Below are 21,215 nucleotides of genomic sequence, written 5' to 3'. Positions count from 1 at the left end.
TGACGCTGCAGCGATGCTTTCTGCATCCTGCTCCCACAGCCAGGACAGGAGGGAGGGTGGCTGGAAGGTCTGACGGGAAATGATCACAACACTGTAAGGGCTAAAATACGCTTTTCGTCAATCCCCTGATCAGGAACAGATGTTCAAACTCAGCATGCCCGCGGACACAGAAGCAGCTGCTGTTACCAACCCGTGACCGCGCGTCTTCCAAAAGGTCCTAAGACAGCGCTCAGTGGCTGATCGTCCCCTGAGCCGCTCTCACCTGTGTATTCCGTGAACACTGAGCAGGTTCACAAAAAAGCCATGAGCGCGCCGGCCAACGACCCCGAGAGCATCCTGAGCTACCAGGTAAAGCGCCCTTTAAATGTCTACCGCATGCAGTGGTGCTTTGGCACGGGCCATGCTGTACTCATGCTCCAACAACTGTAGCCCTCACTCGGACATCCTCCAGTAGAAATCCATCATTTTTCATATTTCAGTGCTTTTTTTGTTGTAATTATCCCTGCATGTCCTAGAGAGCGGCAGCGTTTTCAAACCTATCACATATTTGCACTTTTTTTGTGGTTTTAAGGGGACTCACGTTCTCCCTAGATATTAAGTAGTATTCGGGGTCTGTACCCTGCAGGACGACGCCGTGTGCAGAATATGTTGTTGAGACGCGCTATAGCACGTGCAGTGATTCCGGTGCGCGTTTGGCAGGGCGATGAGTGCGTTCCAGCTGCGGCGGTTGCATCTGGTTATTGATCAGAGACCGATGCATTGTAAACACATCGAAATGTCAACCGCCTGCACTGAATTCGCTTGTGTTGAGAGGAAAAACAGGAACGGCCCAGTTTGCTGGGTTTTCAAATGGCTCTTTGCTTAAACCGCATGCTATTTTCTCAATTACCCTCAAATGACCTTGACGCCATCCTTAAACTGTAACATGCAGTGCTCATCTGCTGCAGGGGGGTTTATAGCATCATATTTCAATACCATGTGGATGTTTGATCTATTGGCTCAATGAGTTGGAGGGAAAAGAGAAAGTGTTGGAAAAACGGACCAGTGAGCACACTTTGCAGTTCAAGATGAACCCCAGTGATGTTTGTAGCTGGATTTTAACGAGCATGCAGTATCCCAGCGTCATGCCTTCAGGAGACAGATGGAAAGAGGACCAGGGGGGAGCTGGGAAGTCTCTGATTAGACAGCTGAGAGAAACTTGCTGTTTGAATATATGTCAACATATAACCCAGGAATCCTCATTGCAGTCGTTATGACAAAAAATACCAAAGACCTCAAAACCTAATTGTCATTGAATGTTTGTTTAATCTATCATTTATGTTTCTATCATTTATGTTGAATAAGCACATCATTTTCTTATAGATTACTGTACAAATGTAAACCATGTAATATAGACCATAGAGCATCAGCTGTGTCTCAAACAATTTACTAAAGATTTTCAAAGCATGTATTAAACAGTCATTACTGTCATGGTGCAGTGCACTACTAGTAGTAGTATCTAGTATGTGTTACCAAAGCAGATCCCGTCTAACAAACCTTACTAATGTTGCTGCAAACACGTCTAATGCCATTCTGCTGCTTTCTTGGCTGCTGCCAAGTTGACAGTTTATATTACAATTTGGATGTATTCATTCAGGTAGTTTTGGACACTGCTCAGTAAACTGCTGACAACCCTCACAGTGTGATTCTGTGGTTAACACGGCCTTTTCTCGAGTACCGGTGCAGTCATTCATGCCGGCCTCTTCGCTTTGAATTCAGCACTTTACTGCCCCAATGATGCATAACGGATACACAGCGCTACAGTGATACAAGGCAACTTCTTCAGTTGCACCAGGGATTCTCTGTATTTTAATAACCACAAGGAAATGCTTGGATTTAAAAGAGAGAACAAAAAATAAATCACAAACCATGCTACAACATCACTGTGACTCTCTTAAATTTGACCTGTTTACCTTTTACAGTAGCTGTTTGGTATTCCTCCATTTAAATCAATTTGGAATCTATTTTAGAAAATCAGTTATTCCTAATAATTGTGAAATTTTAAGAGCAAAACTGAAGTTTTGTACAAAGAGTACTTCTAATGTTATTGGTGTGTCGCAATTGAATCCGTATAGGTACTCAATACTCCACATGATGTTTAATACTGTTATAGTAATGCAATATAAGGGACCATTTGATGCAATTTGTTTATTTTGCTTAGAGTAAAAGATCCCCAAAAGGACTAATATGAGTTACAGAGAGTCTCCAAAGATCGGTCCAGTTGCATTTCACAAGATGGTTTTTATTATCAAATGACCACAGAATCATCCGGACGTTTTTTTAATCTCAATTTGATAAGTGTAACTCCAAAAGCAGTTTTGATTTTAATGTACTGTAGTCCGCTGAACCCACCATGGCTGTAATCTGTTTATGAGGAAAACAATTGGAGAGCGAGGGCGGCGCAGAGGCATGGAAAAAGGTGTGTATGACTCATGCTACCCGTGGGCTTAAGCAGTCAAAACAACCCGCCTTTCATCCCATCTCCTGCAGCGCTCCGGTGTTTCACCAGCAACTCCTTCTTTCATCCATTCACGCTAACCCCCGAGTGAAAGGCTGAAGCACCGTCACATGTGCAATGCTGCAATGAAGGGGCAGCGGTGGCCTGCTCCCCCTCAGATATGAAGCCTATAGTCTGGCCTGGAAGTGACAGGCCCAGTTGTCTGAGTCAGGATCTGTGTCCCTGCTGTCAGTTCATGGTGCCTGTGGAAAAACGAGTCAGTGGGGAAGGGCGGGGGTTTGGTTGTGGACTGATCCTGAAACCAACGTTCAACAACATTCACAGTGAAAAATCTCGCTTGATCAATTTGAACCAACAACAATGCTTTGTGCTTCACTCTTTGCCAAACTAGACGCTGTCGGCCATTTGTGTTTTCCCTCTGAATTTCAATATTCATAGCAGCCCGCCTGAAGCTGCTCTCCCATCTCCCTTACAGTGCTGGTAGAGTGAAAGACATTCTGGCGCAGCGCATTGATTGACCCTCTCTGTTCGGAGACTAGGACGCGAATCATTGCTGCTCTACTTGTTCAGGGCGAGGACCAGTTCAATTGGGTTCCCTGTTATGCACTTTGACATTACCTTTTCCAGCCTGGATGGGTTTCCTGGGCAGCAAAGTCTATTATGTGTAAATGCTGTGTTCCCAAAGTCATCGTCTAATTAACGGTGTTAGACTATTATCAATAATTACATCATGTGAAAATAAGTCATTATAGGCAAAACATTTTTGTACCATCACTCTCTGTGGAAACACAAAGAGGGAATTTCATACTAAAAGGATCCACCAAAAGATACCCACTTGATTTGAAGCCACATGTTCTTTTATTTTGCCCACCATCAGAGAGAAAGATCATTATTAGAAATTGATTTTTTAAAGGCCATAACAAAAGGAAGAATTTTAGTTTATTAAGATTCTTTGCTCATATGGGAAGCTGACCATGATTTTACAACAATTTGAACTGTTACCTGTAATTACATCATTGTCGAACAATTTGAATGGAGAAACTAAACATTTTGGGCAACCAATAATGTACCATGTAATGTGCCACTAAACCAAAACATAACTCCTAAGACTTACAGGGAATACAGTGTTTTTTTTTACCTGTAACGTTTCTTGCTTTCACTTATTCACATGACAGTATCCTTAGGTCATTTTATCTTGATGTATAAGGTGTTTTTTTTGGAAATCGAACCATGAGGCAGCTCCAGTGCCTTTCTCATGGGTGGCTACCACCATTAAGCTTGTAAGGGACGGAAGCTCAAGGACACGCAGCTATTTTGGGGCTACTTGTGAACCGCCTCTGTGGTGCAGCGGCAGTAGTCTGTGAGGAAAATGATTTTGGGTCAACAACAGGAGTTGATTAAATAGGGATGGTAGCTAGGTGATAGAAACAGGCGGCTTCCAATGATGTGCCCTCTTAGTGGATAATCACGCACACGTGCGTGCTCTGAGGGTCACAGATGTGCTCCCCCACAGAGAGAGTGCAAACTAAACTTTAAGTGCCCTGTGAGGTTTTAATTAGCTGAGGCACATAATGTGACACAAGGGACGGAAGGTATGAATGACAGGGAACTATTAACCATTAACCTGCATTTACCATTAGTGAGAAGGGGCACTGTGACTTTGTGATGTCAGTCATATTGTGTTTTGGTGAGAGAGAAGGGAAGGAACAACTTATCAGGATTGTCATACAATAGTGTACTCTGATGTCAGCCACGAAAGATTACATACAATAAGATATTTTTCTGTTATGCCAGTCTCTGAATAGTTACTCTCTATAGTTAATGTGTAATTAAATGAAGAGTGTTTGTGTGTGTTGGGGTGTGTGTGTGTGTGTGTGTGTATGTGCACCATATGGATCCAAACTAATCGATGAGCTAATGATCTAAAATGATTTCAGGGACAAAGAGCTTTTAGTGTCTCTCTCTCATCCATTCGCTCTTGTTGTGTGTCTGTATGTTTGGTAGAGGTCCAGTTCTAATGGACCCAACTGCCTCCAGCCTGAGCCCAAACGCGCACACAACATAGCAGCCCTGCTTCACCATCCACAGCTGCACTGACTGATAACACCATTACTGCGTATAAGTGTGTGCCCGTTTGTGTGTGTGTGTGTCTGTTTGAATCAGGACTAAATGTGAGAGCAGGAATCGATTCGCTGAGGGTTTGCATGCACAGGGTTTATTTCCTTCTTCTTTTTTTTAAAGAGCTATATTCAACAATGTTTACCTGGATCTTCTCCCCATGATTTTTGCATAGGTTGATTGCCTGTTTGAGCTTTACTTAAAAAGTAATGATATGTCAACGTGTCCAGGAGTCCGCCTCCAGTCAGTTATTGCAGGGGTCCAAAATCCATTTACCTTGTGAACACACGTTGGTAAAATACAATTTGTGGATTTGCTTATTAGTTTCTCCTTTGAAAAAAGAAACCTAAAAAATAGAGCACAGATTTAATTAGCTGTGAAGGTATTGTTGTTTATACGAGTAGAAATTGAGTCTTACTCACAAGGGAAAGACAACCTGAGTTTGTGAAAGACACTCTGACTCAATTCTGCTTCTAGTGCGCTATCTGCTTGTGTTGACTGCAGGGACGTTAAATATAGTCTTGTATTGTTTTAACCAGCACCCATGTGACCCATGTGTTTTGTCCAGCATCCAGCAAATAGTAGTGCAGTGAATGAAAGTCAGGCCTTCTGCAAAAGACATGCTGGACTCTGAAGCCCCAACACTGCTGCACGGAGCGCTATTGGGTTGCTTATTCATATTAAAGGTATCACAAGTCCAAGCTGGACCCGATTCGACATGGCGCTCTCTCAGTAAAGTACCAGCCAAGTGAAGTAGGACAGGATTGTCGATATGTGCACAGAACGCACAGACATGGCATGGTTTATGTTTTCACTGCTAGGAGCGGCACAGTACCATTAAAAATAATCACTACTAAAGAAGTGCTAGTTTCGGGCCTTGGGCGACTTTGACAGGAACAGGAGACTGTTGTCACGTGTACATATTGAAAAGCCTTTTTCTGTCACTGCACCACCGTTCCTTGCATAATCATAATGATGAAACCATGAGTCACATCCGTGTTTGGCCCAAGCATGACTTCTTTAATAAGTGCCCTCATTCTTTACAAGGAAAGAATTGTCTCCGGATTAAGAAGTGATCAGTCACGGACAAAAAAAGGAATCCTACAGCACGGATGTGTTGGAGAAAGGAGGCAGGAAGGCAGTGCCGAGTCACCCACACCTGTGATTTAAGTGTGTGTCCTGGGAGACCATCATTTGTTCTTCTTATCACAATCTGACGTGAATTTGCTAAGCTGTTTTTTTTTTTAGTAGCATAGAGAGGCTAAAATAATGAGACAGAGGGTTTTAGTGTTCACATAAATACAAAACACCCCCCCCCCCCCCACACACACACACACACAACACGCAATACTATCTCCAATTATCTCATTTCTTTACAGTCTGCTTAAACCAGCATGATTAAAAAAGTGGACAACCGAACCCCAGGAGAACCAGAACTAATCCCTGCACACTATTCCTCCATACACACACTCACAGTAATACACACAGTATAAAACACACTCATGTCTACATGGTATAATAGTGCAAATTTAGTTTTATGTCCTGGGAAAAAAACCCTATTAAAAGACCAATAAATCTCATTAATGGTCATACAAATTTACATTTCTCTTGGGCCAATTTGTGTTTTTTTTTCACCAGAATAAATAAGGATTCTGCTCCAACAGACACAGACATTTTCCCTTTCCCCACACTGACAAACCAACACATCCAATACGTACAGATCATGTGTTCAAAGTGGGCGGAAGCATGACGTAGAGATCTGCAATTATACACCAGCGTGCCTGTGTTTGTCTCCAATAACCATACTTATTTATAGATTTTCAATTGATTTCTAACAACATCCAGGTGTCTCCCATCCATCCTATTTGTGTCAAGGGCAAGGCCAGTAGACAAAGCGGCTGGTTGAATGAATGTATGCTTTGGTACAGTGGTAGACACTCTGCGCCTTTAACTGCACGTGGGAGGTTCCACACATTAGACATTCAAGATTTACTGCTACTCTGATTACACTGCAGGGATGACGAGTAATGCTGGAAACAGAAAGGCTGCAGCCACAGTAGAGGTTCCCAGCACTCCGTCCTCATTGCCATGGGGCCAATACACGACCATTGATAACACTCGCCCTACACTAGGGCAAACACCACTCTCTCTGTCTCTGAGAAAGCCTCACTGCGGGGATGCTAAAAGAAAAGGATGCATGTGGATCTCTGCTTATTGAATTTGATTTGATTCTGCATAATATTAGAAGCTGGCACATTCTCCAACCGACTCATTCTGTGTTTAACTCTGGGTGTCTGTGCCAGACTATCTGAGAACAGACTGTCTGGAATTTGATGTGCACGGTTGAAAGGCTGTTGCCAGTTTGGCAGATAAGTGGCTCTTTAATTGTGTGAGCATTGGTCGTTAACAGGACACTTCTACTGTATATATGTGACCTGTTCCCAGACTGATCTAAAATGTATAAAGGTTTTCTACAGTGTTTAACTGTTCAGTGAGAATAATATGGCTGCTGGAGATAAAGGCCATGATACAGAAACTGTAGTGTCACTAAAGAGAACAGTGGCCTTGTCTCTACTTGTGTCTTTGTATGTTCCCATCAGAGGCCAGATGAGGAGGTGGTGGTGGACCAAGGAGGGACCAGCTCTGTACTGAACATCCACTATGAGAAGGAGGAACTAGAAGGTAACTAGAAAATGCATTTCCTGCTGAAAATGCTAAATTAATTTCAGAAAGTTGTTTAGTACAGAAATGAAGAAATTATAAACATTGCTGAAACAAATGAAATTGGAAAAGCTTAAATGAATTTTGGAAAAAAACACAGAAATGGGAGATACATACTATATATATATATATACAAAACATACCTTCTGTTTTTTTTTTTTAAATATGTCGACAGATTTGTATTGGAGCCTACGGGGCATATATATATATATATTTTCTTTATATATATATACTTTATATATATATATATATATATATATATATATATATATATATATATATATACGCATATATATACACATATATTTATGTATTTATACATACAGATATATATATCTATATGTATGTATATAATTAATAATAACAGGAGGCCTCGTGGGTGATAAGCTATCAGTAGGTGGAGGTTGTGTGTGTGTTGTAATGGTCTGATTATTTCAACTGTTTCTTCTTTAATTTTAGACCTCTTTGATATTTAAATAAAATGTATCAAGGGCATCTTGTCTCTTGTTGTCACAGCATGTTGGATTCAAGACTGAAAGACCAGTTTATTACTGATAGCAAAGGTTGGGACTAAGTACAGGCGACAGAAAACAGACAAAATGTTACAAACTGTTTTACCAGGTTTTGGAAGAATCAAAAGAATTTGAAAGAAGAAATTGAAAATCACAGTTTATTTGATTTTCATTTCATCATCATCAAAAAACTGATTTACATATATACATTTCAGGACAACATCAAATAGCTCCATATTTATGTTACAATACATCATGACACGTAAGGACGTGTATTATTCAGTAATAAAATAAAATAAACTTATTTCCTCTTCTTCAGGCCACAGGGCTCTTTTTGTCGGGGTTCGGATGCCGATGCAGAGCCATCGTCACCACAAGCCTCACGGCTCTCGCCACCGAAGGAGAGACAGGAGGGCGGGAAGCATCGCAACGCAGCAGAGCGAGGAGAGTGAGACGGCCGCTTCCAGTCATGGTAACACACACAAAACCTCCTTTGCTGTAGGTGGCTCGTTGTGTTTCTTTAGACCTACACAAACATATTGCCCTGGCTGAGTGTAGAATGCACGCTGGCTTTAGCCTCCGCCGGGGAGGAAGTGGTTATTAAACAAAACGTATCGGTACTGCGGTTACCTCACACGCACATTCAGCCCCCAAGGCTGAAATCGACAAGCTCACTGATTAGCTCGCCATATGCAGGGACCAGTCAGCATGTTGGATTTGTGTGCGTTGGTGTGTGCATGGGGTATGCCAGTGTGTGTGTGTGTTGCCCCAGTAGTCATTTACAAAGCATGTTATGACAAAGTAAATAATGTTGTTTGTGTTTGTGAAAGTCCTTTGGGGAGCACTGTTCACCTCTCGTTCCTCCCTCTCATCCTCTTACTTCATCAGACACGCCGTCCCAGCGCGTCCAGTTCATTCTTGGCACAGAGGAGGACGCCGAACACGTGACCCACGAGCTGTTCACTGAGCTCGATGAGATCTGTGTGAAGGATGGCAAGGATGCCGAGTGGAAGGAAACAGCCAGGTCAGGGTTTCCTGTGGGAGCTTTTGGCCACAGGGCTTAGCAATAGAGCTTCTGACAGGACAGCCGCTCTGCAGCTATATTGCTTCAAAGTGTTAAATCTCTGTTTCACATGCTATCAAACCTTTCCCTCTTTTTGAGTGGATTTATTTATTCTTCAGAAAATTGCCAACCTTTAACTTTAAGAAACCTCTTGAGCTTCTTTTGAATTTTAGTTGTAAGAAAAGTAGTATTTTAAAGAAAAAACAGTTAACATTGACTCCTCGCCTGCCTTCACCTCGCAGGTGGCTGAAGTTTGAGGAAGACGTGGAGGATGGTGGGGAGAGGTGGAGCAAGCCCTATGTCGCAACACTTTCCCTCCACAGCCTGTTTGAGCTGCGAAGTTGCATCATCAATGGCAGCGTGTTGCTCGACATGCACGCTGACAGCATCGAAGAGATTGCAGGTGATCATTTTTCGAACTGACATGCAATAATAATTTAATACCAGGGCGCTATTTATTTGGAGTAAAAAAATAACCTTTATCTGACCAGTTGTATCATTGGTGTAAATGAGTCTTGCTTCTCCTGCAGGATGTAAAAACAGACAGACATCAACTATCTAAGCCCAACACTGACTAGTGTCGTTCCACTATTGTCATTAAGCTGCATGTTTTTTGTTGTTGTGCCTTCCTAAAATAATGTGGCAGAACTTCTGTTGAACCTGATTCGCATTGAACTCTACAGTTACATAAAGCTGCTGCCTTTGTACCACAGTACAAGGTCATTTAGTGTGAAATTAACTACGCAGCTGTAATTACATCCAGAAGCATTGAATGAGCACTGTTCACGCACACATGAAAACAAAGAGTCACATAGTTCAAGGCTCCCTATTGGTCATTCTTCCTCTTCCCTGATTTGTCTTGTTGCCGTCTCCAGCTCTACGTTGCTCTTCTCACTTCACTCTCTTATCCATGTGACAACTGTCAGCAGCACCTGGATGGGAATGCACGAGTAGCCAAGATAGTAAATGAGAAAAACTTTATTTTTGTTGTTGTTTGATTTTGGAAGGGGGGCCAAAAAGTGAGACCAAGGGAACGTAATAAGAAAGGCTGTGTGAAGCATAAAATGTGTAATCAAGGCATTATTGGAAGTATCTCACTATCGGATGAGCAAATGATGGTCCCCAGTCACGTGTTACACCGCAGGAGGCGGAGCTGTTGATGCAGTCTAACATTAGACTAAAGGGATCATCCAGTGTGCGTCTGTGTGTTTTGATTCAATTTCAGGTGGTTCTCTTATCACCATCCCTGATTGTATTCCCGCTGACAGTCACATTATCGCTGGTCTTGATGCGTGCTCAGAATTAATGCTGGCACTGCACTGCACTGCGGTGTGTGTGTGTGTGTGTGTGTGTGTGTGTGTGTCCGGTAGACACTTTGATTGACTGTGGAGTTAGGACGGAAAGATCCGGTGGTGATTCAGCAAGTGGAATAGAAAGGTCTGTGAAGAGAGGAGAGCCGAAGAGATGAGAGAGACAAAGGTTTGGTGATTTTCTCAGTGGTCCCACATGACCTGATATGGTGGCCACATTTTGACTGATCACCTCCAACACAATCTTTCTTATCAGCACTGTGTCTTTACATTCATTATTATTAAAATTTAGCCATAGAAATTGAAGCGTGTTAAATATGAAATAAAATATGTTTAAGGAAGGCTCTGTAGTTGGAGTGCAGGGATTTTTAACTACCATTAGCGCGGTTGGTCTTGTATTGATTATAAATGGATTGAAGTTCCAGTCAGAGTAGCAGAGTAATTTGTTTACTCTGTAACTTTACAAAATCCACCTTAAAAGTTGCTATCCGATAAACCTGGCAAAAATCCTTGCAAATAGATGTATTGCTATAATATGGAAATCAAATGTCTCTCTTGATTGGAATATGGGCCTTTATGTACACGGAAACAACATACTACATCAACTTGATTGTATATCTATTTATTCTTGTATTGGTGATGTGTTTGATTTTGTTATCCTCGGTATAAGATGCTGCCCTCTGTCTCTCAATGCTTGGTGTGTGTGTGTGTTGAAGACATGGTGCTGGACCACCAGGAGGCGTCCCATGAGCTGGACGACAGTGTGAGAGTGAAGGTGCGCGAGGCCCTACTGAAGAGACACCACCACCAGAACGACAAGAAGAAGAACCTCATGCCGATGGTGCGCTCCATCGCAGAGGGAACCCGCAAACAGTCAGAGACGTATCTGATGGGTGGGTGACATACATTTAGGAACAGCCTTAGAAGTTATAGTTCCCTTATAATTACTTTAGAGGCATGTTTGCTTGGTATAATAATGACATACATATCAAAACTAGAAGGGAATACAAGTAGACATGAGGTGACTAATAGCATGAAGACTAAGCAACAGAAAGACACAAAAAAGCATGATCTCTAAACAATGACATTTAATTAGTGAACAAATGCGCGGCTAATCTTTACTACCCCTTTTATTTAAATATTTCTCCTAACTGATTTTTTTTCTATCTCTGTCTCTCTCTCTCTCTCTCTCTCACACTTGAATGCACACATACTCCACCTTACTGTCTAAAGCAGGGCCAGCCACATCTTCCCAGCCTCCAGTGGTCACAGAACCAGCCAAGAATGGTGGAGGACAGGACGGCCATCAAGTGGACCTGAGCAAAGTAAGCAGGCAGGCAGCTATTAATGTGCTGCAGTAAGATTGCTCACAGATTACGTTCATCAGTAGATATTATGAAGACCACAATAGAACTTGTAGAAAATTGTTGATTAACAACAAACAACAGCAGAGTATGATCTTGGTTGATGATTTTCTGACATTTTATGTCTCGTACCCTGCCATCAATAATCAATGTTGGGTGCATTGTGCGGTCAACAAATGGGTTACATTGTGCCCTCTAGGAAACAACAGGAGAACTACATTTGTTCAAAGTGCATCCGACAGCAGCTTCAGCCACAAAGGGCAGAGATAAAAGTTTCGATTTAGCCACTCATTTCCATTTGTATACAGTTTAATATCCGAAGCAATGCAATGCCAGCTAGGTTATCCAGCATCTAGCTGCACGCATGATGCAAAAGATGACACAATTATTTTTGCATTGCTAGTTCTGAAGGATTACAGGATGCAAGATACAGAATCCTAGTCCCTTTGCTTTCCTTAACTGATGTTAACATTTTGTTTGTCACACAAGGTGGACATGCACTTCATGAAGAAGATCCCGGAGGGCGCAGAGGCCTCCAATGTATTGGTAGGAGAACTGGACTTCTTGGAGAGGCCCATAGTAGCTTTTGTCCGCCTTTCCCCTGCTGTGCTGCTCACCGGACTCACTGAGGTCCCCATACCTACCAGGTAGACAACCACAACGATTCATTCACATGTCAATCGAGTAATCCGGTAATGCATGATGTTCTATGAACCATCTGCTGACAAATATCAGGTTCCTCTTCATTCTTCTGGGCCAAGATGGAAAGGCTCAGCAATACCATGAAATTGGACGCTCTATGGCAACCATCATGACAGATGAGGTAAGAACGCTCTGATAAGTATAATCTATCTTTAGAAACATTCTCTCAAATTGCAACATTTCATTGCAAATCCGGGCACTTAAGTTCCCCCGGCCTTGATTGTGTTCAAACCAGATCTTCCATGATGTAGCCTACAAGGCAAAGGACAGAAGTGACCTGCTGGCTGGGATAGATGAGTTTCTAGACCAGGTGACGGTCCTACCACCAGGAGAGTGGGACCCCTCAATCCGCATTGAGCCCCCAAAGAGTGTTCCCTCTCAGGTAAACAACTATAATGACATGATGGAAATTTAGCTCGAACGTATATGCAACAAAGAGTGACTGTATATAAAATATATATAGACAGCCGCATAATATACATACTCATATATATTGCATATATGTAAATATGGCGCTAATTTTGATTGCTGTTCCTGGACTGGCATTGGGTGCCTGCAGGAGAAGAGAAAGACGCCAGGAGTCACTAATGGCACAGCCTGCCAGGTTGAGGAGGAACTACATGCCGAGCATCACGGACCAGAGCTACAGAGAACTGGAAGGTGAGCTGTCATCTGAGGGTTGATTACACAGGCTTGTTGCTTCAGTAATGGTGTCTATTACAAGGTTAATACATATTCCAAATTTGAGGTTTGACAATTATTATTTCATATCCCCAAAACTGTTAAATATTAGGCCAAGCTGTTATGAGTTGAGCACCTGTTTTGTTTTCTTAAGGGAGTAGAAGCCTGGGGCAATTTCCAGCATGTTTGTCAGTTGCTGGGCCCAGAAAATCTTTTGTTTTGATTTGTAAAGAGCTGACGTGTGGAACAGCCCAAGTGTGATATCCTAAATGAAAAACCCATGCAACAAAACACTCCTGCTCTTATCCTTTAAAGCCTCTCTCGTTTTGTCGTGTGGCGTCATTAGGTTGTTTGGTGGTCTGATACTGGACATCAAGAGGAAAGCTCCGTTCTATCTGAGTGACTTTAAGGATGGTCTTAGCCTTCAGTGCGTGGCCTCCTTCCTCTTCCTCTACTGTGCCTGCATGTCTCCTGTCATCACTTTTGGAGGACTGCTGGGGGAGGCAACAGAGGGACGCATTGTAAGGCCAGAACACACACTGAGACACCAACATACTGCAGTGTGACTGCAAGATTATAAATACAGCATGGAGTGTTTGACGTGTTACTGGATACCAGACGTGCCCTTTGTATTTCCACCATGTGTTTTAGAGCGCCATAGAGTCCTTACTGGGTGCGTCTATGACTGGAGTAGCCTACTCTTTGTTTGCTGGTCAGCCTCTCACAATTCTGGGCAGCACAGGTCCTGTGCTGGTTTTCGAGAAAATCCTCTACAAGTTCTGCAAGTATGTATTACAACAACTCATCTGTGACATGTTATCATTCCACACTGCAGTCAGTTAGATGAACTAATTGTGTGCTCCGCGTCGCCCTCTCTTCTCTTTCCCTTTCCCGTCAGGGACTACGACCTGTCCTATCTGTCTCTGAGGACTTGCATCGGCCTGTGGACGGCTGTGCTGTGTTTTCTTCTGGTTGCCACCGATGCAAGCTCTCTGGTGTGCTACATCACTCGGTTTACAGAGGAGGCCTTTGCCGCCCTCATCTGCCTCATCTTCATCTACGAGGCCTTGGAGAAGCTGGTCCACCTGGGAGAAGTCTACCCCTTCAACTCCAACAGCGATCTGGACAAACTCACACTGGCGTAGTGAGTAACACCATTTTCCCTCTGCTGGCTCATAACGCAGATTTTCTATTTTCCATTAATACTTTTTTTTTTCTTCTTTTGGATACACATTGTTTTCTCTACAAGCGTCGTTTCACCTTTTGGCTTCACCTATGTTCTCTTCACGTTTCTGCTCTCCTCTACAAGACTTCAGATCACGTTCTAGAATGCCTTCATGGCCCAATTTTAGTGATGCTGTTTATTCTCTGTAGCTGTAGATGTACAGAGCCTGATAACCCCAGTAATAATACCTTACAACTGTGGAGTGCGAAAAACATCACAGCAACTGAAGTGCCATGGACCAATCTTACTGTCAAGGTAACGTAAACATGTTGAATCACACAAACACAACAAACGTTGAACCCTGATCCCAGTTTGATTTACAGATGTTGGCACATACTGCTTCTCCTTCTGTTCAAATTCAACAAACCCACTCACCTTGCACTGTTGTTTGTTCCACTGAGCGCAACAAAGGCTTGTCTTGGTTGGTCTGTATTGTAGTCTTTGTAGCTTCATAGACTCCCTTCTATCCGTCAGATAATTTAGACGAAGAATATTGTTCATCTGTTCTATCTAGAACCGAGTATGGCATTTTAGTTTCTAATACATCTGTGAATCCTCACAGGAATGTGTGGGTCTGCAAGGCCACTTTGTCGGGACATCATGTGGCCCCCATGGGCCCTTCACCCCAGATGTTCTCTTCTGGTCCACCATCTTGTTCTTCTCGACTTTCCTCATGTCTGCGTTCCTCAAACAATTTAAAACAAGTCGTTATTTCCCCACCAAGGTAATGGACATTCCTGCTAAGACAAAGGTGTCACCAGGCATTCACAAACCTGACACGCCACATTACCAATCACCGATCTCTTGCTGCTATCTCTCTTGTGCCAGGTGCGATCCATGATCAGTGACTTTGCCGTGTTCCTCACCATCGCCATCATGGTTCTGCTTGATTATATAATTGGAGTGCCCTCCCAGAAGTTGAAAGTGCCCAACAAATTCCAGGTATGGATGAATTAAGGATAAATGTGGGACCCACATGGTTTGGTTCGAATCATGGCCTCACTCCTCCCTATTCTCATCTTCCAGCCGACCAGAGACGACCGAGGTTGGTTGATCAATCCAATAGGACGCAACCCGTGGTGGACAGTGCTGGCTGCAACTATTCCTGCTCTCCTGTGCACCATCCTCATCTTTATGGACCAACAGATAACTGCCGTCATCATCAACCGCAAAGAGCACAAACTGTTGGTAAGAGAAGACACACCTGCCTTCCACTGTAGCTTCCAACTAAAGCTGGTGAGCAAAAACACTGCTGCAGCTCAGTTATATGCATACACGACGGGCCTTCTCTCTGATTTGCAGAAGGGATGCGGGTACCACCTGGACCTACTCGTAGTCGGAGTGATGCTGGCGGTGTGCTCCATCATGGGCTTGCCCTGGTTCGTGGCAGCCACAGTGCTGTCCATCTCTCACGTCAACAGCCTGAAGCTGGAGTCGGAAAGCTCGGCTCCAGGAGAGATGCCTCGCTTCCTGGGCATCAGGGAACAGAGGCTCACTGGCCTCGTCATCTTTCTGCTCATGGGCTGCTCCGTATTCATGACTGGAGCTCTGCAGGTCAGTTAGACAAGCTTTCCAATAATGCTGTCTCTCTTTTGGCTGGGAAATATTGGATAATGTTCGTTGTCAAAGCTAATTGGTGTTTTTTTTTTTTTTTTCTCCAGTTCATTCCTATGCCAGTGCTGTATGGGGTTTTCCTTTACATGGGAGTGTCTTCATTAAAAGGCATACAGGTAACGCAAATTGTGACACAGGAACAATATCCTATGAGGAAAAACTACGACAAAGCCACTGTAGTACACGTGTTGCACTTTTGCACCCCCTAGTCGTAGTGCCAATGAGAGTGTTTTGGTAATGTGGCACATGAGAAGAATTTGCAAGACGCAATAAACAGATATGTGTTAAACTTGCTAAACTACTAATTTTGATTGCTTCAGCTGGAAGTCATTTACCGTCCCTGTCATGCCATTTCTGGCTCAAATTGGGTTATAAATCTTTGAGACTGAACAGTTCATTTTCAGACTAATCCAACTAAATGTTTCTTTCATAAGCACTTTTTATCTCTTGCCATGTTCACCACTTTCCCCTAATCTCCGCTCTAATTAATTCATCGCTCTTTTTCCGTTTCTGTTTGTAACTTCTCCACCAACTCCGGTCACTTCTCAGTTCTTTGACCGTCTGAAGTTGTTCGGCATGCCGGCGAAGCACCAGCCAGACTTCATCTACCTGCGGCACGTCCCCTTGAGGAAGGTGCACCTGTTCACTCTGACACAGCTCACCTGTCTGCTGCTGCTCTGGTTCATTAAGACCTCACCTGCTGCCATTGTCTTTCCAATGATGGTGAGCTGGCTACCATCAACGTTCCGGGACGTCCCTCTCTCCAAATGTCTGATTAAGTAATTACACGTTTTTTCTGTGCCCGAAGGTGCTGGCTTTGGTTTTTATTCGCAAACTGCTGGACTGTTGTTTCTCTGATCGAGAGCTAAGTTACCTGGATGACTTGATGCCTGAGTGGAAAAAGAAAACCCTTGATGATGTTTCCAAATCAATAGAAGAGGTAGTCACAATGAAATCTGCAAATACACATATAAATAAACATGCATTTATTTAAAGCCCGTGATGTGTCTTGCAGGAATCACAGATTATGCTCAGTACAAAGAAGGAAGAAATAGCTGCTGTTCCCATTGTCGTGGAGAGCAGCAAGCCCATTCAGACCCCAAAAGCACATGACCCAAGGTTAGCTTACACAAACATACCCACACACACACTCAAGTGGACACAATGGACGTCAGATAATCGCAGTGGTAAGAAGTATGAGAGAAGTCCTTCCCTGTCCTGTCTATCTATATGAACACTTGTCTTGTTTGGTGTGTGGTGATCGGTGGTGAAGTGCATCATGTAAATACTAACAAAGTGTGAACCCTCCTGTGAAAGCCCCAACAGTCCCAACACTCTTTTGTCTGCTCTCCCCCTCCTTTTCCTCTCCCTGCTCCTCAGGTGTGACCCCTCTGATATTAATATATCTGATGAAATGTCTAAAACCACCGTGTGGAAATCCCTCAACTCTAACCAAAAGGACATTTGTCCTGTGTCTGCTAAGAAGGCAAGGCTCTACCCTCCTTCCCTGTTCCCTAACGCAAAATACTATTCCTGCACATTTAAGTCCTTTACTTCTTTTGTGCTTTGCTGTTGCTAGAATGATTTTCAAATTGAGGGCAGCCAAACTGTGCTCTGTGCTGTGTTGACTGTGGTTTTGTCTTTTTCTCTGCAGGATTGAAGGGATTGCATTCATAGACGAGTAAAAGATGTACGCATGTCCTGGACCAAAAGAGTGCGAAAGGCTTTGACCATCAGCCACTACAGTGCTTAAAGGAAAGAGGTCTTGATGATTTCAACCAGCCAACTGCAAAACATAATAAATGTCCATTAACATACAAGCATAGAGACGGACAGAGATAGACTCATGCACTTTTATCTTTGTGAGGACTATAAATATTTTTGAAAGCGTGTTTCTCTGAAATAAGAACTCATTCCAAATCTGATCACTTGAAACTACAAACTAACTAGAAACTAGCATCAACTTGAACAACAGTGATGTTATTTTCACCATAAACCAGTTAATAAAACCATCATATTCCTATTGAAACTTACTACTAAACCAATCAGGGATGATGTCTCAATGATGATGTCATTCAGAGTCACTGGTCTGTCTTCATCCGAATAAGTATATCAATTTTTACAGCAATAGTATAATAGATCATATGTATCTCTCTTTAGGATGGATATTTCAGGTTTTACAGTGGATTTGCCCCAAACAGCTACCTGTTGCAATTGAAAATGGCCAGGAAACAATGTCATGGCCTGGGGAATAAAAACAGTGAGCAAAAGTCAGCTGTGAAGATCTCTTGATCACTACAAGCGTCCCCAATAACTAGAACTAATCATGTGATCAGTGTTGATTATGGCAAAAATACTTGCTAATATTTGTACCTCAAAAAGATAGAAGGGCAGACGCACACATAACAACAACAAAGATCTCTCAACTCCCCCTTTTCACTCTTTGATCAGAACCCCCCCCCCCCCTGGTCCAGGTTTCAGAGGCTGCTGCACACTGCACACGTCATGGTGTCCAGGAAGTGCTCCTTGTTTCCTGTTAATCTAAGTACATTTATTTATCAATCATTATAAATTATAATTGTATCTAATGTGCCATGAGTACGTCCCTTTTTCAAATGGTGATGATATGGTAAATTATTTGGTAGATTTAAAAACACTTTGCAGGTTCAGTAATACTTACTCTTTTGGAACATAAAACTTGGTGTCAGTTTTGTGTGATGATGTAAACTGAAAACAGTGAATGTTAGAAGACCCACTTCAGTTGAAGCAGTGGCATCAATAACGTGTAATCTTTCTCCCTTTATGGACGTTTGTCTTTGAACTAATGATTGTGTACGACAGAGGTTGTTCTTCAGAATATCCGTCATGTGTTAGTACTGTGTCTTATTTCTTTACCTACCACAAGTTCATGAATGCTCCTGCAGGGCACTTTTGATGACGCCACTTCAGGGGGAAACAGAGCAGAGAAATGGTGTGCCTGTGTGTGTATTTGTGTGTAGGTGTGTGGCTGTGAGAGAGGAAAAGAGTCTCTTGTGTATCAGGAAAGGGTAGCTGCAGGACTTTCTTTTAAGCAATAATTTACCCCACCTTCAACACAAATTGACCTTAAAGTATAACTCTATATTTTTATCCTCCCTTTGTGGTGGTTCAGAAAAGGCCAGAACACTTTACATGTGTCAAAAAAAGGCATCTTTAATTAAAAGGATATGTATTTTTCCTTCATCATGTGGATCCCAAAGTCAGTTTGGTTGAACAAGGTTCAACTGTAATTTGCTCCACCTCATTTTTATCAGCCAAAGGAAACAGATTATTTTGTGAAAGAATGACCTTCACGATAATTTAATCTTTAGCACTTTCTGTAGATAAAAAAAATCTTGGTATATTTTATTTTCAATAAGTCTATTGAGCATTTCAATAATTTAAAAATGTATAATATTTCATTATTTTTAAATATACATTTACGATGTGTGCTCTTTACTTTCTGTATATGTTGTAATAAGAGACAAGCTAAGATAAATGTTGAATAATGTAGCACATGAATAATATAATAGTATAATTAAATAAATCAAATACCTCCACAGATTATTTCGAAGACAGTAAACAGCTCTAGTGGGATACATCAGGAGTTTGTCTATTACACCTCGGACGTCACTCTCGGGTCCTCAATGGACAACCTAGAGAATCTTGAATTCACTCATTGATCAATTATTGATTGCTTTCCAATTTAGATGAAAATTAACAGACTAATTATTCATATGAATTACATAATGTCTACCTTTGATTGCAAGGTGACAGGGAGACAAGATTACATTTAATGACATTTTTTATGTCCCGGCTAGACTCACTATTTATTTGTAAAATGATCTGAACACAGTACATTAAAAGTCATTCATTCAAAATATTTGAGCTATCGTTGATCAATTAACAGAGTTTTAAATCTATCAATTCCTTGACATACTGTCCAGTTAATTAATAATTTGTTTTCTTGTCTATTTTAACAGCTGCATCATCCAGGGTACACATCATTTCCATTCAAGGGACTTAAAAGTGCACAAGTGCAGTAATCTGACTGTGACAATACATGCAGTAATACATACTCTAAAACAGGTATGGACGTTTTTTACATTGTGTTTGCTGTCATGTACCTCCACTTTGACTTTTGAATGTGAATATTCCTTTTGTCCCCGAGGACTCATAACTAAATTAGCAAATGGCATGACAAAATATTATTCTTTGTGTAGATGAATATAATCTAGTTCATGAGTAAGTTCAAACTAAAAATGTGTAAATTTAGACGCATACCAAACTGTGGACACACTTTTTTAACATCCAATGGCAGTAAAAAGGCTTTCACAAAATGACTAAACTATTCAGCAATCGTTCAAATGATTTCAATAAGCATCAGGTGTCTTTAAACCATTAATGTATGTTTGAATGTATTGTAAACATACAGTTAAATACTGTGGGTAACCTGTGTGCACATATGACCAGGAGAGTCCTTTCAAAGGATGTGATTATAACTTGATCATCTTACATCTGACCAAAACAAACCTTTTAAATTGAAGCACAGGTTATTAAGAAAACGCCTCATGACTCTGACTTTGTATGAGTTTCTCTCCTGCCGGAATCCTTACTTCATTGTTACATGTAGATGCCATTAAAGCTGTGCACTGTGTGAAGCTATGTACTTCCAATGAATATTAGACAAAGATTGTGTCTGTTTCAAGGAGAAAATCGGGTTGAAATAAAAAGAAATGGATGAAAGAGAGAGAGAGAGATGTTAGAAAGTGTGAGGCTTTCAGGGAGAAGAGCACTTCTACTGCAGTAACCATAATCTTCTTGGAGCCATAACAAGAGCAATGAATTGTCTCTTTAACCACTCAAAGATCAGTCTTGAGCAAAATAATTATACATGTTTTGTATGTATATGTAATTTGATTTTGACAATGGAAAATAAATATTTACAGTTGAAATCAAATGTACTTGTGTATTACTTCTTGCACCATTTATTTTGGGGGTAAATAATTGAATCAGACAGTTCAAGCTTTAACGTATATTGAATGACTTGGTCCACTAGGTGGAGGTAAAGTCACAATTATTTCTAGTACATTATACCGATGAGGACTGTCCCTTTAAATAGTACAATAATAGCATAAGACTTATCAAACTATATCATCGCTGTAAGAAAGAAAAACACCAGGCCCAGGATCCTGGAGAGTAAACACCTGAGAAATCGAAAATGTGTCCTTTTCTCCCAATCTCTTTGAGCTTTTTCCACTTGCATAGGACTCTCCCTCCCTCCTTGTCCCTCAACCCTCCCCCCTTTTTTCCCCAAGGGGAGAACGCAGTGTGCACATCTGGAGGTGATTCTGTGTGCAAAGGAGTAGCCTGTGGGAAGGGCACGAGGT

The 21,215-nt window shown here is 41.9% G+C and overlaps 1 protein-coding gene across 2 annotated transcripts; it reads left to right on the top strand.

Moving 5' to 3' along the window:
* The first annotated feature begins 45 nt into the window (after positions 1 to 45).
* On the top strand, positions 46 to 19,628 carry slc4a8 (solute carrier family 4 member 8). 2 transcript variants are annotated; one of them, XM_037489774.2, is made up of 25 exons: positions 48 to 348; positions 7,216 to 7,297; positions 8,168 to 8,320; positions 8,737 to 8,872; positions 9,154 to 9,314; positions 10,938 to 11,114; positions 11,455 to 11,546; positions 12,075 to 12,232; positions 12,321 to 12,408; positions 12,523 to 12,669; positions 12,847 to 12,947; positions 13,315 to 13,489; positions 13,620 to 13,753; positions 13,867 to 14,112; positions 14,343 to 14,448; positions 14,756 to 14,917; positions 15,022 to 15,135; positions 15,220 to 15,381; positions 15,496 to 15,747; positions 15,855 to 15,923; positions 16,357 to 16,530; positions 16,616 to 16,747; positions 16,823 to 16,926; positions 17,188 to 17,293; positions 17,462 to 19,628. In XM_037489774.2, the coding sequence occupies exons 1-25, from the start codon at positions 304 to 306 to the stop codon at positions 17,465 to 17,467; spliced, it is 3,282 nt and encodes a 1,093-aa protein (XP_037345671.1). In that variant the 5' UTR covers positions 48 to 303; the 3' UTR covers positions 17,468 to 19,628. The 2 variants fall into 2 exon arrangements, with proteins under 2 accessions (XP_037345670.1, XP_037345671.1); XM_037489773.2 differs by lacking the exons at positions 17,188 to 17,293; positions 17,462 to 19,628 and having other exon boundaries at positions 46 to 348; positions 16,823 to 17,181.
* Positions 19,629 to 21,215: the final 1,587 nt, after the last annotated feature.

This window comes from Pungitius pungitius, chromosome 8 (assembly GCF_949316345.1).
Source record: "Pungitius pungitius chromosome 8, fPunPun2.1, whole genome shotgun sequence".
In the NCBI taxonomy this organism is placed as follows: Eukaryota; Metazoa; Chordata; class Actinopteri; order Perciformes; family Gasterosteidae; genus Pungitius; species Pungitius pungitius.
The sequence above is the reverse complement of the archived record's forward strand: the minus strand, read 5'-3'. Positions and strand labels throughout refer to the sequence as shown.